Consider the following 15,570-nt stretch of genomic DNA (forward strand, 5'->3'; position numbering starts at 1 on the left):
AATGATCTCATCTGAAGAAAAAAAGAACAGACTTCTCAAAAGAAGGAGTAAACTCTTTTGCTGGTACATCACATTTACTTCTTCAACAAGTAAAATGCATTCCCAGTTTACAGAAGTGAGCAAGTAGTCTCAAGCAGTCCCACCCATCATGGATTTCGTGTTGGTTTTGAGGACGGTCAGCATGACTGACTGCCTGTCCTGTGCATGAAGGAAGAAGCCAATAAATCTCAGTTCATTATGATGTGGTGATTAGAAGAAAATAGCTGGCCTGAATTTGGAATGCGATATCCCTCCCCGTACCAAATCGACTTGCATTCCCATGACTCAGCGTGTCCAGCCCATATTCGATATGGTGGCCTGAAAATCCTGACCACCGGCAAGTCACTGAACAGAAACTCTGTCCTGTGTGCAAAAGACCCTGAAAGAGTACAATGCAGGATTTATTAACATTATACTTGTATATAGTTTATAGAATACAGTTCTTTCTTGTATGAGGTAATCATCTCATTCACCACCAAGATGACTAACAACACATAGTACCACTAGCACAAAACAGCAATGATTGAACAATACCCGTTTAAGGGGTTAAGCTGACCAGTTGCAGAAATGACATATGAAGAGTGACATATCAAGAAATGAAAAAAATATGATTTCTGCCAGCTCAACAAGAACTATGTATTTACAAGGTATGTAGCTAAGTAGCATCTAAACTAAATGCACATTGAGTTGCAAGTGTATTACATGCCTATCTTACACTTGCACTCATTGGCTATTTTAACAGAAACATTTACCATTGCAGGTACAAATTTGCTGACACTAGCTCACCTGCTGCTGCACAGTTTGTCAACCACTTTCTACCACGTCCTCCAATGAAAAATACCACCAAGTGTTGACATCAGTGTGTGTAGTGTGAGTGTATGAGGTGCAGTGTTTGTGATTGCATTTCAATGAGGCACAAAGGACAACAAAATAGCTGTGTCTTCAGGACATTTCATGGTGGATTGGATTCATTTCTGACACAAATTCTGCATTTCATTTTTAAAAATGCAAATCCACTTATATTTTTTTTCTCTCAGTAAAGAGCTCAAACGACATGAAAACGGTGTCATTATGGTTTTGTTTTCATTTTGCCACATATTCTGCATGACACTATGGAAAAACCATGTCAAGTTTGACCATTGTAGCAACTGCTTTTCTATTTAGCACGAATTTGTCTCCATATAACTGAAACTGTGCTCCCAGACCTCTATTAGACCAGTGAGCAGCTTGGCTTTCTGCTGTAGTCCAGGATGTCTAATGTTATGTCTACTGTTAGGTCCAGTATTTTTTTTCTTCTCGTTTGGCGTGTTGGGGATTTTCAGTGGGAGGAGTGGAGCAGCCCTGTCCCCTGTTTGGCAGACACGGGGACAAACGCCCTGCGCACCATCGAGCAGCAGCGAATCTGTGAGCGCTAGGACCGCGCACTGCTAGTGTGGGGATGTGCGCTCGGTCCGAGCAGCCTGCAGCCACAACGCGTGCGAGCTAAAGCGCGGCGCGAGGCATCAGCGGGCAGCAGCAGCAGCCCGAGAATAAAAGCGCCCTTGGCGAGCAGGAGGAGCTGACACGAGCACCGCCAGCATCATCCAGGGCCCGGGAGCCCTCCCTATGGACCCAGCATGCGCAGGATCAGGGCCAACGCCATTGCCATTCTAACCGTCGCCTGGATTCTGGGCACCTTCTATTACCTGTGGCAGGACAACAAGCCCCGCACGACCGCCTCTGCTTCGGCGTCTCAGCCGCGGGCCACGGGCGGCAAGAGCCACGGAGGGAAAGCTGGAGGCGGGAGGCTGGAGCTGCACCGGGAGGACAGGACCATCCCGCTGATCGTAAGGGGACGTTTTTTTGGATGAAGGCGAGCTGCAGTGCTTTAACGCTGTGTGAGCTGCATAGTATGGTGTGTGTGCGTGTGCTTTGCATGCTGATAATCTTCACAGCGATGAGCGGCTCGGGATGCGTCTTTTCATCGCGCCACCTTCGCCACGCTTTGCGCTGAGGTGATTTTGCTGTAACGGCACGTCCACCCACACTCGGGCATCTGGACAGTGATACGCTGTCGACGGCATGTTATCGAGCTGCGGCGCGTTTAGAGCCTAATGGCTGGATGATGTCCACCTTAAGAGGCTTTAACGTGCAGGTGCGCTCCCTCCTCTCGCCAAAAGACCGAGACGTACTGAAGGGAGGAGACCTGCATGGTCACCAGCTTTTGACAGAACATGGCTTTTTTTGGTGTTTATGTGTAATTTGAGGACATACAACATTCGCAATGAGACACGAGGCTGGAGTCAGCTTCCTGTTCGCCAGCTCCGTGTTCTAATGTTCCCGTTCCACCTTAAGCGACGCAGCAGTTACGTTCTGGCGCCTGAGGGCAGAAATGAAGCGTGAGGCGGAGGAATGTAACTGCTGCACCATTTAAGGTGGAAGGGGAAAATTAGAACAAGAAAGCTGGTGAACAGGAAGCCAACTTCAGCGTCTTGTAATACGGTCGACCTATAAGATCTATATCGCGCCAGCTCATCTTAAGGACCACAGCTAGCCTACATCTGAGCGAGGTGTGTCACGCAGGGCTGAGGGTGAATATCGAGATTTAACTGCATATTTCCCTTAAGTTAACCCATGGCAGTTTTACTCAGGCTAACATTGCCTTCTACATGTGTGACCGAGTCGTAAAGGCAGATGTCGAGCGAAGTGAGGTCAGAAATGAAGCTTTATTCCCTTTGTGTGGGGATTTTATTAGCCTAGCAGAAGTGTGTCAGCTGCGCTCGGAGACATGACTGGCGTTTGGTTGCCGCTTCACAGCTGGATGCCAAATTCATCAGGCTGAGGAGAAAAAAGCACTTGGAAAAGGTTTACCCGGTCTGTGTAACGTTACTCACCTTTGTTCACGTCCGAGATGAAGTTTCTCCTCAACAAAGTGATGAATTAACTCCACAGCTGACAGAAACTTTCACCTAATCGAGTTTTAGGCCTGCTGCTCCGGCGTGTACAGGCATAACCTCTCACCCTGGCACTAAACATGAATGGGGAAACTCGCTTTTTTAAACAGAACAGTTTGGTGCACTGTGGTCATTTCGTGATAGTTGAATAATGTACCACTCATTCTCCAGCCCACATATGGAAACCAAGAGAAAATTGGCCTGTTCTGGATTTGATGGTGTGTTTTAGTCTGGACTGCTCTTTGAGAGAAACACAGTCAGAGGTCATTTACAAAGCCTACGCCAGTCTTAAAGTAACAAAAACAACTAGTTTAGGTAAATAAATAAATAATGGAATGAGGATTAATGTTGGAAAGTGTTCACCTAAAATTAAATGATGATTTTTTTTGGTACTTAAACATACCCAAGCATCATAAATTGAACTCAAGGAAGAAAAAGAAAAGAAAAATGTAGACTTATTGGCCCTTTACAATGAGCTGAGTCTTACTGCAGGGACTTGTTTTCAGCATGTTGAGCAGAAATCATTAGTTTAAAAGAAGACTCACTATGAGAGGGGGAGAGAGAGAGAGAGAGAGAGAGAGAGAGAGAGAGAGAGAGAGAGAGAGAGAGAGAGAGAGGACAGAGGACAGACAGAGAGAGAGAGAGAGAGAGAGGACAGAGAGAGGGCAGGAGACAGTAAGGAGAAAAAGAAAAAGGACAGAGGCAGAGACGGAATAAGGCATTAGAGAAAGAGAGTTGTAATGAACCCTGTGTCCATGTGCCATATCCTACAGCTCCATAGCAACAGAGCAGCAGTGTCCAGAGCACAGCTAGCATGTCACTGTGATTAATGTCTACAGCTCCACACGACAAAGAGCACCCATCAGTCCAACATATGTTTAATGTGTGTTTATCTTGGAGAACATGTGGTCTCAGTATGGAAACATACACACTGCTGTTAGACTTTTAAAGGGCCCATATAACAGAAGACTGCAATTCCCTTGCTTTTTTAGATGGGTTTGATGCAGCATATAAACACTGTTAAAGTTGAAAAATGCCTGTTCCCTTCTCAGTTCATACAGTCCTACAGTCAAAGCAGTTTGTTTGTAATAATTTTTTTGATGTCACAAAAATACATTTACATACATTCTCCTTACACCCTATGGCACTTCAGCTCCTCACATTTATATTGAATGTGTAAGGACTGTTTTGACCAGGACTGAGGCATAATACCAGGCAGCAAAGTAGAACAGAGATCATGTGCATGTATCAGTCTTAATAAAGATAATGAAATATGGTCATGTTAAAATGAATCGTACTTGTTTTTGGTACATGAAACTACACACATTTCATAAGTGGACCTCAGGGACAAAAAATAAAAGAAAAATGAAGGATATGGGCCCTTTAAAGTTCTCATAAGTGCTTACTTGCACCATTTTTCTCTTTTATCTGTCTGCTTCTTCTCCTGTGCCTTATGTAGATTAAGGTTCTTCTGATCAGCAACAGTAAAGTATGATTCAGGCTTCCAGTACAAGAGTGCAAATTGGGTTTGAAGTATATTGTGAACTGTTTCTGTATAGCAGTTCACTGACAGTGGGCTTGTTCTCGTGGTGTTGGTGCGGTGCAGTGTATCACCCTCCCTCATCATGTGACTTCATTGTGAGCAGTGATCCAGATCAGCACGGCTTCTAGTTTAATAAGAGACGTGTTCACAAGAGCCAAACAGCACTTGTAACACAACCCCCCCCTTCACTTTAGCTGGCTGCTTTGATGTTTGATCTGCCTTTTTAGTTTTGGCTCTGCTTCCATCACACCTGAAATGAGATGAAATGACCCTTTTGCTATCATCCACCTGCAGTTTATTCTGGAAGCAACACTGTGAAAGGCTGCCTGGTTAACAGTATTGTGTTCTGCGATTTGGCAGCAGAGCAGAATTTTTCTTCTGGAATGTTTTGTTGCTTTGTTTGTTTTGTTTGTTTTGTTTGTTTGTTTCTTTCTTTCTCTCTCTTCTTCCTTCCTTCTTTCGTTTTTCTATCTTCCTTCCTTCCTTCTTTCTTATCTGATGAATTCTGGCTCAGAGCTGAATGCAGAACTTGTGCAAGTTTGGTTCCCACAGAGATGAACTCTATCCTCTGTTTTATGTAAACTAAAATGATTAGATTGTGTCATTACTGACTCTGGACTGTGTGTTCATTTTGGCTTTGGTTATTGGGGCTTTCTCATGCATCCTTGTGGGGATATGAAGAGGCAGTGCTGTTGCCACTTATGCAGCTGCTGAATATCTGTTCAGTGTGCAGGACTGGCAGATGATTGTTTAATGGGCCCATATCATTGAAAACCTATTTTTCCTTGCTTTTGTTGAAATAAAAGCTTGGTATAGTGTGTAAACACTGTTAAAGTTTTAAAACCGTGTCTTTCACTCCCCTGTCTGTATAGCACATATATAGAAACTAGTCTGCAAAAAACAGCCCAGTTTTAATGAACTGCTTTTGTGTGCCATGAAAATCAGTGCATTTATATTTATCAACCTGTTCTGCATATGGCAGTTTAGCCCCACCCACGCACACTGAAGTATTAAGGAGTGTTTCAGTCTGCTTTCATAATGAGGTGTAATACAGGGCATCCTGAACAGACCTTATTCACATATATCAGTCTTAATGGTACAGTAACTCTAAGAGATAAAGAGAAGTTGGAAATGGTCATGTGAAAATGATTTTTTTGGTGTATAAAACCACACAAACATAAGTGGACCTCAGGGAAAAGTAAAAAAAAAAAAACATTAAGAAAAATGTAAGATATGGACTCTTCAGGGATGAATACCATCAGACTCAGTGTTGTGTTGTCTTCTAACAGTGGAAGTATGGATAGAAACAACTGTGGATTTTTTTCAGATCTGTAGTTTGATTTTCTCCTTCCTCTTAAAAATGAAAGCTTTAAGTACTGTTTATCTGATGATGACAGCTTTGGTGGTCTAGCAGGTCTTGAACAGTGGTTAGGAAAAAATCTATGGCTGTCACAATTTCTGCTGGCAATAAATTGTTATATAAATTATTGTAATTAAATGTTTTGTTCACTGTTTGGAACTATTAAAATACAAGCTTAAATGGCAAGATTGGCTGATAATCCACCTTATTTTCTATCCCTGAAGCAGGTTGAGTACTGAACACAATCTCAAACAGACATCTTCAGTAAGACAGAGTTATCAGTAGAGTTAAGCAAAGCTACATGTTCTTCACCAGAGTGAAAATATAAGAGAAAAACACATTCATTTAGCATACATGCTGAAAATGTTAGTCATAGCTCACATATCAGAGAATGAAGTTCGATGTTAGAACTTTTACAATTTTCTTTATTTTATTTTTTTTATTTGCCTTAACCCAACACAAAAATTCACATTTTGCCTGTTGCAACACACTATGACTGTGAAATCTAATTACTGTGAAAAATGATTACACTTGGCTTAAATAATTGTGATCATTTCAAACTGACGATTATATAGTAATCATTAGTTTCATTTTTTTCAATATTTATTTTTACTTCAGTCATGGAAACTGCCTTTTCATTTATTTTCGTTTGACCTTTCCCTTCCTTACGCAACTGAGATCTGATCTAATCTCTTCAGAAATTTCTCCTTTAGCCATTTTAGATGTACATGACGAAAAAATGTTCAAGACCGTTAAAGTGTGTTTGGGTCAAGGCTGGTGAAGGGGATTTCAGTGATTCTTTTGGGAGCAGCTTTTGTTGGGAGGACACAACTGCAACTTACTTGTTTTAAAGTTGGAGCAATGGATGAGGTAAAGTGGCTGTAGGTGCACAAAAGAGTGGACAAATTAAATAGAGAGAGATTAATACTTAGTGTTCAAGGCGTTGCAGAATTCTTTTTTTCTGACACATGAAAAATAAATAACTTGTACCAAATGTCTGATTTCACTGAAAACGCTGTTGATTTCACATACAATTTTTACTAATATGTGATTGAGCATTTATTGCTTGCATACAGTGTTAAAATGTGAATCAATTTTGCTATAATAGTAACCGTTTATGAGTGAAAGTCACATTTCTATGTAATGGTCATCCTGGTGGATCTAGCCTACATTGTGTAAATGTGTTTCTTTGGCATCAGCATCAGTATTGACATACATGTACGTGAAAAGTATGGGATGCCAGCATCGAGCCAAAATTCCTGAACTAGTGCATCCCTAGGTATACACTACCTCTGGTTCAATAATAAGGGCTGAAAGTCAAATTAGACTCTTTTAAGAGTTTCAGAAAGTAAAGTCTTCCTTGATTTACTTATCTTTTACTTATCTCAGAAAGCACATTGGAGTGCTGATTAGGGATCTGTTTCTATGACTATCCTCTTCATGAGCGTGGGAGGAACCTGAGCTTAGATCAGCTGTCTTTTTCAGGCACTGGGTGAAGATGAGCCCAGATGTGTAAGTTGAGGAATGCAGTTTCATTCCAAATGATCGATTTACGCTTCACGCCTCTACAAACATGTAGATACCTGCAAATGTAACATTTCAAGGCAAACATTTGAAAAGTTGAATCACGCCACTTCTTGACTATCCCTGAACATCCCAGTCTTTACAGAACACCACGTTCTCAGTGAAGGAGCTGGTGCTCTCCCATTTTGAGCTTTCAGACGACTGTAAATTCCACCTGCTCTCCTCAGGCATTTGAGACACCAGGTGCTCTTCAGCTCTTCACCTGAATTAATGTGAGTAAAAATCATCAGTGCATGAGCGCGGACAATCTGACTGTGCATCTATTATCTGACTCTGCAGATGCTTCTTAACAAGGCTGGGGGGAGATGCATCTGATTATCTCTAGTTTGGAATTCAGATGGAACTGTACATTTGCATGGATTAAAAAAGAATGGAAATCTGCTTCTAGAAGCAGATTTTACCCTGCAGGAAGAAGCAGAAGGTTGCACTTTACATTCTTATTCCACGTTATTTTATCTTGATGCCAGTAGCAGTTCTATGAGTTTGATATGATTCTTGAAAGATACTTTTTGACACCCTCTGTTAAATAGATAAAAAATTAATTTCAGCATGTTTTGTATGCTTAAATTGTACCAGGAGGAGGTTTGAAAAAAGAACAGCTGACATGTACAATCCTAATTCCAATGAAGTTGGGACATTGTGTAAAACATAAATAAAAACAGAATACGATGATTTGCAAATCCTTTTCAACCTATATTCAATTGAATACACTACAAAGACACGAGATTTTTAATGTTCAAATGGACAAACTTTATGTTTTTGCAAATATTCACTTTGAATTTGATGTCTGCAACACATTCCGAAGAAGTTGGGACAGGGGCATGTTTACCACTGTGTTACATCACCTTTCCTTTTAACAACACTAACAACAACACAGTAAGCGTTTGGGAACTGACGACACTAATTGTTGAAGCTTTGTAGGTGGAATTCTTTCCCATTCTTGCTTGATGTACAACTTCAGTTGGTCAACAGTCCGGGGTCTCTGTTTTCGTATTTTGCGCTTCATAATACACCACACATTTTCAGTGGGAGACAGGTCTGGACTGCAGGCAGGCCAGTCTAGTACCTGCACTCTTTTACTACGAAGCCATGCTGTTGTAACATGTGCAGAATGTGGCTTGGGATTGTCTTGCTGAAATAAGCGGGGACATTCCTGAAAAAGACATTGCTTGGATGGCAGCATATGTTGCTCCAAAACCTGTATGTACCTTTCAGCATTAATGGTGCCTTCACAGATGTGCAAGTTACCCATGCCATGGGCACTAACACACCCCCACACCATCAGAGATGCTGGCTTTTGAACTTTGTGCTGATAACAATCCTGACAGTCCTTTTCCTCTTTGGCCCGGAGGACACGACATCCATGATTTCCAAAAACAATTTGAAATGTGGACTCGCCAGACCACAGGACACTTTTTCACTTTGCATCAGTCCATCTCAGATGAGCTCTGGCTCAGAGAAGCCGGCGGTGTTTCTGGGTGTTGTTGATATATGGCTTTCACTTTGCATGGCAGAGTTTTAACTTGCACTTGTAGATGGAGCGACGAACTGTGTTCATTGACAGTAGTTTTCTGAAGTGTTCCTGAGCCCATGTGATAATATCCATTACAGAATGATGTCAGTTTTTAATGCAGTGCCGTCTGAGGAATCAAAGGTCACGGGCATTCAATGTTAGTTTTCTGCCTTGCTGCTTATTTGCAGAGATTTCTCCAGATTCTTTGAATCTTTTGATGATCTTATGGACTGTAGATGATGAAATCCCTAAATTCCTTGCAATTGCACATTGAGAAACATTGTTCTTAAACTGTTGGAATATTTGCTCATGCAGTTGTTCACAAAGTGGTGAACCACGCCCCATCTTTGCTTGTGAACGACTGAGCCTTTCAGGGATGCTCCCTTTATACCCAATCATGACACTCACCTGTTTCCAATTAACCTCTTCACCTGTGGAATGTTCCAAACAGGTGTTTTTTGAGCATTCCTAAACTTTCCCAGTCTTTTGTTGCCCCTGTCCCAACTTCTTTGGAACATGTTGCAGGCATCAAATTCAAAATGAGTGAATATTTGCAAAAAACAATAAAGTTTATCCGTTTGAACATTAAATATCTTGTCTTTGTAGTGTATTTGATTGAATATAGGTTGAAAAGGATTTGCAAATCATCATATTCTGTTTTTATTTATGTTTTACACAATGTCCCAACTTCATTGGAATTGGGGTTGTAAATCATTTGTCAAAAAACACATTTGTATTTCTTGAATAAGGCTGATATTAATCATGAAATAGCATTGATGTGTTCTGTGTGTAAAGCTCACTCCTAATGTGTATCACAGGAAAGTGGTTTTTAATGCACTTTGGAACAAAACCCCTCTGATATTACATTTAAAATAGACTGCCTTACGGTTGTTCGAGACCACTGCTATTTGCTCATATAAAGATCCAACAGATAACTATTTGTATTTGTTGCAAAAGTAGGCCTGGCTTAAATCAGAAATTAGTGTGAGTTGTTGGAAGTATATTTGTGGGTTCCCACTCTATTGGATTGCAGCTCACCATGCAGCATTTAAGAAGCACTGATGTAACTTCTGTAAATTTCTCAGTATTTGTGTAGTTTTATGGCCAACTCCTTTTGTACTTTTCTTAAGTATGATTTCAGGCTAATCTGACCACTGTTGCAGTTGGGGAAATAGGTTAGTCTACCTCGCTGCTCTTAGGGTCATAGGTTAGTCTACCTCGCTGCTCTTAGGGTCATAGGTTAGTCTACCTCGCTGCAGTTAGGGGATTGTGCATTAAAATCAGTCTGGCTGTATTATCACCAGAGCCTGTGTCTGGAGTGAGATCAGATACCAGAACAGAGTGCATATAGAACTGTCATACTCTTATCACATTCAGATCTTGTTCAGAGACACTTCTAGCATTTTGTGAATGCCGGTTCATTTGCAGTCTAGTGGATTACAAATGAAAAAAACACTTTGTCAGCATCTCTTTTTTTTCCTCCGGAAATGGAAAGTGAGGTCATAGTATCTGAAGCTTATCCCAACAGATCATTAATAACTACTAAATAAATAAATACTCCTCCCACCACTGTACTCCCCTGACTTTGCCTTATTTTTTCAAGATGCTTTTAACTCCTTTCTCACTGCTCTCCTCCTATTCCTGCACATCCAGTACTTTGGTCTGTTCTATTTTTTCCAGTCTTCTCCTTTGACCATGCATCCAGCTGGTGGTCAGGCCTGGACCCACCGCAGCTTCAATCCAGAGCCAAGTGTACTGAAGTTCTTAATCCATACACAGCATGTTTATGGAAGCATTTTGAAAGGATGTGCGCTGATGTTTACAGCAGTGAGGCTGCAGTTGGTGAGGCAGCGGAGTGCACTGTATTTGTCCTATGATAATGATTAACATTTCAGAATTCATCAGGAAATCCTTTTCATTTGTATCTTCATTCAATGTGCCATGTGCAGCATAATCATAACTGTCATGTTATATAATGGCATAATTTGAAATGCTAAAGTACTGTGGAAAAGATTACCACACGCCTGACTAATGCTATGTGGATCTAGTCATAAATGCACTAAATGACCACATATCCATATTCCTTTGGTCCTTTTTTGATCCATGTCATGTTTTCCCTCACACCATACATTTCATACACCATACACACCACTGCCTGCAGAAGGTCTGAGGAATAAAGGATATGCAAGGTTTTGAAGTTTGGCTTGTTTTTGTGACACTACAGACTGTATGACATAGTGATTATTCTCACAGAGTTAGGTTGCAGATACATCTGGTACTGTTAATTAGCTTCTACTGTAGCCAGTTCTTGCTGAGCACTAATGACACGGAAATGCTTACGAGGGGAAACTGATGTGGTTGCTAAAACAAAGGGTGCAATTTATATAGTGGGTGATGTGTTTTGCTGCCTTTGAATCATTTAATCGTAAATATTAACTTTTTCTCCAGCTTTGCTGCAGCAAACGGGAAATGACAGTTTTTTTCTTATTCTTTATGTGGCTTATTCTTTAACTCTTTCTCTGTCTAAGGTGACCCACCCTCCAAGGGGAGAGCAGCAGGGGCAGTTACTGGGCACTTTTGATGAGAGAGCCTATTTAGCCAGTAAGCAGCTGAAAGCTGGAGAGGATCCATACAGAGATCATGCTTTCAACCTGCAGGAGAGTGACAGACTGGGCAGTGAAAGGGCCATTAGGGACACTCGACACTACAGGTATTGTACATTTATGCAAACACACATACATACACACACATTCACGCACTTTTGGCAAGCATTCCAAAATGCACTCACAGCAACATGGGTAACACACACCCACACACATTAAACCGAGTAGGAGAAATAACTTACTGCTTCATATGATGCTACAAGTCATATTTTTGTGACTAATTTAAGCCCTTAAACTAAGAATTGGCAGGCTTCCTTTCCTCTCATACTCCTACAACTACACAAGTTACATTTTTTCTCACAAATACTAAGTAATTCATAATTATTGACCGTGGCGGCTGTAAGATTTTTAAGTAGAGCTGTAGTTTCTGTTCAGGGATTAAATGAATGCCTTAAAATTCAAAGGGTTCCATAATTATCTCATGAAATTCTTGTATACATTTGTTATAAAGAGAACACTGAGCATCAACCACATTACTAACGTAGCTCATTTTATATATTACTCAATGTGCGCTACATTAGCAGGCATGGCAAAACATCTAATCCTGAGGATTATAATTTCAAACCTGCCATATTCAGACATGGTGACCAGTGAAAAAGGTGACAAGTTCTGAAGCCTGCCCCCGTAGGGTTGTTTGGAGCTTTGTTCCCCCAGGAAAAGGTAAAAAGAAGTTATTTTAAAGTGACAATGAAGCTTTTTGGTGGGCATAAAGAATACAATCCAGACAATGAAGGAATTGTTATAGAATCACTGAGTTCAGCAGCAATGCCAATATAAGTAAACATTTTACTACTTTCCAGATTTTTAGTCATCTGTTAAAAACCTGTTGCTTACCATACTGACATCAAAAGGTCAGTGTTTTGGCAGACTCCATAATGTATTCTTCTTTGTTAATAATGTTATTTCTCAGATAGAAAACATGGTTGCATTAAGACAGTTCCAATTTTGCATGCTGATGCATTTTACTCTGGCCAAAGTGAACATGCATGTGTTGTAACTCCTCTGGCAACAAATTTAAAGGTAATAAAAACTATTCAGGTATTAGTTCTGTTACGTCAGAGAAAAAAGTCAGAGAGAAAATGTACAGACAAGTAATTCAGTGAAACTCTGATTTTATATTTTAATAATTTAGTATCTTAGACTAGGAAATACATTATCATGTAACAATGTTGTGTTAACACTTAATAAAGCTTTTGCTGCAAATTCAATATTTTAATGTATTACTTGTCTATATCGCTTTTCTCAAACAGACATGCTAGATTCCTTTTTCCTTCCCAGTAGTTTATTAACTTCTACACTCAATGTTCATCACTGATTTAGTTGTTTATCTTTATGCAGAAAATTCTTTTTGCAACTCTGCCGTAGTGACGCATACACACTGCAGAGTCCCACCACATGTAGGACATAATATATTTTCTGTCTTTCAGGTGTGCCTCAATAACTTTTGACCCTGACCTGCCCTCCACCAGCATCATCATCACCTTCCACAATGAAGCTCGCTCTACCCTCCTGCGCACCATTAAAAGGTAACAGTCATAAAAATTCACATGGCTGATACAAACCTCTCTAACACAGTGCTCACTGCATTCCGCAGTCTGCAGCACTCACAGCATAGTGAGAAATTAAGTGCCTTTGAAGTCGGAGCTCAATTAATATTAGAGTGCAAGAAAGGAAACATCACAGGGGTATTAGTTTTCAGTTGCACTTCTAAGAATATTGCACATTAGAGCAGTGTCCAGTAACACTCTCCTTCTCTCTGTCTCTGCCTCAGTGTACTGATCAGAAGTCCACCCTATTTGATACAGGAGATTATTCTTGTGGATGACTTCAGCTCAGACCGTAAGTAGTTTTTTCCCCCAAATTATACGCACACAGACACACACAGATGGAAGTAGTAAATTGATATAGTTAGTAATGAATGCATGAGTGGTTCTGACAATGCCATTAAAGTCTATGTCAATTATTCAAATCTCTGGTAGTCATAGAGAAGAAAATGAGCTCTCCTGTCTAAAATAAAGCTCCAGTGTAATTGGTTTCATTCAGTGTTGGCAGTCAACATTTTCCTCTTTTACAAAATTCAAATAAGTACAGTGATCTCACTCAGTGGATAATATACTCTTTATTTTCTGAATACCACCAGTGGTGTAACTACTGGGGGAGCCAGGGGGAGAGGAGCAATCGCACTGAGGCCCATATGACAGGGATTCCCACGTTGAACTTGTTAACTCTAAAATACAGGTCCCTTGTATGGATACTGACATAATTGTACAATGATGACTCACAGAAATGTCTTATTTCTTAACAACATACAGTACTTACAGTACATTCCATTCACTTAACTTCCAGAATGGCCTCATGAAATTTACACACAATGTAAAGAGCGACAGGCATTTTCAAATTATGGCAAAAACTGAAAACACAACAAAACATTCAAGATGTGCGGTTTTGTTCCAACAGCAGTGAAATGTTCTTTCTTGACTATTTGCTTTTCTCAGTAACAGCTTCGTTCAAAATAGTGTTATCTCCTCACATTTGAAGGATGGCATGAAAGATGACAGTTTTAAGTACTACTAATCTGATAGTGACAGTTTTGGTGGTTATGAGTCTCATTCACTCAATATTGTTTAAAAAGTTTTGTGTTCTTTCTTGTGCAAGTGGATTAGCTTGTATCTGATCTTTTCTGAAATATCTCTTGAAAAATCAAGACCTTAATGGACATTTTGACTGGAAATTAAATAAGTGAAGAGGGATCTCTGACTTTTGCGCAATACTACACCTCACGAGTTAACATCCATTGACACTTCACAGACCATTCTGATGTCTGCTTATCTCTGATGCATCTCATCCTTGGGAAGCATTTTAACCTACATTATTAATTATTTTTTTATAAAGTAAAATAAAATATACCTCTTTATAAAGAGGGTTGATTGTGTTTAAAACTCAACAATTGCATTTTTTTAATTGGAAGCCATTTTTTCTATGGGAGTGCCCTTTTTTGCACTGGGCCCATAAGATTACCATTGATTGCCACCACATATGTCTCACACACACGGAAGGGTGATCAAGGCTGGCTCATGTCAGGGCTATACGATTTTTGATTGCAAACACAGCTTGTGCACATGCATATACTGGTAGGAGTGACGTGACTGAGTGACTGAGTGAGAGAGAGACTGTTTATCCATACTCATTATTTCTTACAAATTAGCCAAAAAGCTGCTAATCTGTTTGCTGGCCTGGCTGTGCTCATTACTCAAGTCAGCAGTCCTGCCAGGGTGCATGCGATAGAACGCTCTTGCATGCCAGGATGCATGTGGAAGTAGGAATCAGGCTGCCAGGCTACATGCTGTCTAATAGCCTCTGTCTGTATGTAAAAAGCCAGAGAGCATGTTTTTGCAGAGATGTGAGCTGTGGTAAATTAGCCCAGGCTGTTTCAGGACATCTGTGGGAAGGCAGGATTTTTCTCCCCCTTCTAAATCAAGCAGCGCAATTGGCATGATTTGCATGTGACTCTTACTGACTCGTAAAAGACTCTAGACACCTCACTGGTCTTAAGGGAATCCCTTACAGAAAAAGTCACATATATTTAAATAAACATGTTTAGACGTAATCATATTTTTTCACATGCTATCTCACATTTTTCACATGTGAACACTATTTAACATGTGATCTATACAAAAACAAAATGTTTTTTTTTCACATGTGAAATACATGTGAGATTTTGTAAGAGAAAAACTGGCAGAAAAACCTCAAATGTATTCAACAGGCCATGATATGGCTGGTGTCTAACTTTTGCACTAAAGCTACAAAGCTAATGTAGCCTACAAATAATGGAAGGGCTAATAGGCACTGTCCAAACAGCCTGCCTAAATCATGGTTAGTTGTTAAAGTCTTGGGGAACACGGTGTAAAATGTAGGAAAAGTTCTTATTGTGTTAC

General features: G+C 40.3%; 1 protein-coding gene and 1 long non-coding RNA gene across 2 annotated transcripts in view; one reads left to right on the top strand and one right to left on the bottom strand.

Annotated features, from left to right (window-relative positions):
* Window positions 1-55: 55 nt before the first annotated feature.
* Window positions 56-3,167, bottom strand: LOC108428631. Its single transcript, XR_001857948.2, has 3 exons — window positions 2,913-3,167; window positions 301-418; window positions 56-198 (listed from the first exon to the last, which is right to left on the bottom strand). It is a non-coding gene; the product is annotated as an uncharacterized LOC108428631 (long non-coding RNA).
* galnt16 (UDP-N-acetyl-alpha-D-galactosamine:polypeptide N-acetylgalactosaminyltransferase 16) overlaps window positions 1,403-15,570 on the top strand; it is a 40,858-nt gene continuing 26,690 nt past the window's right edge. Inside the window, exons 1-4 of the mRNA XM_017699741.2 lie at window positions 1,403-1,865; window positions 11,501-11,682; window positions 13,063-13,161; window positions 13,407-13,474. Coding sequence (XP_017555230.1) covers window positions 1,656-1,865; window positions 11,501-11,682; window positions 13,063-13,161; window positions 13,407-13,474 — 559 coding nt within the window. The 5' untranslated portion in view covers window positions 1,403-1,655. The remainder of the gene's footprint in view (window positions 1,866-11,500; window positions 11,683-13,062; window positions 13,162-13,406; window positions 13,475-15,570) is intronic.

The sequence above is a fragment of the Pygocentrus nattereri genome, chromosome 10, assembly GCF_015220715.1.
Source record: "Pygocentrus nattereri isolate fPygNat1 chromosome 10, fPygNat1.pri, whole genome shotgun sequence".
Taxonomy (NCBI): Eukaryota; Metazoa; Chordata; class Actinopteri; order Characiformes; family Serrasalmidae; genus Pygocentrus; species Pygocentrus nattereri.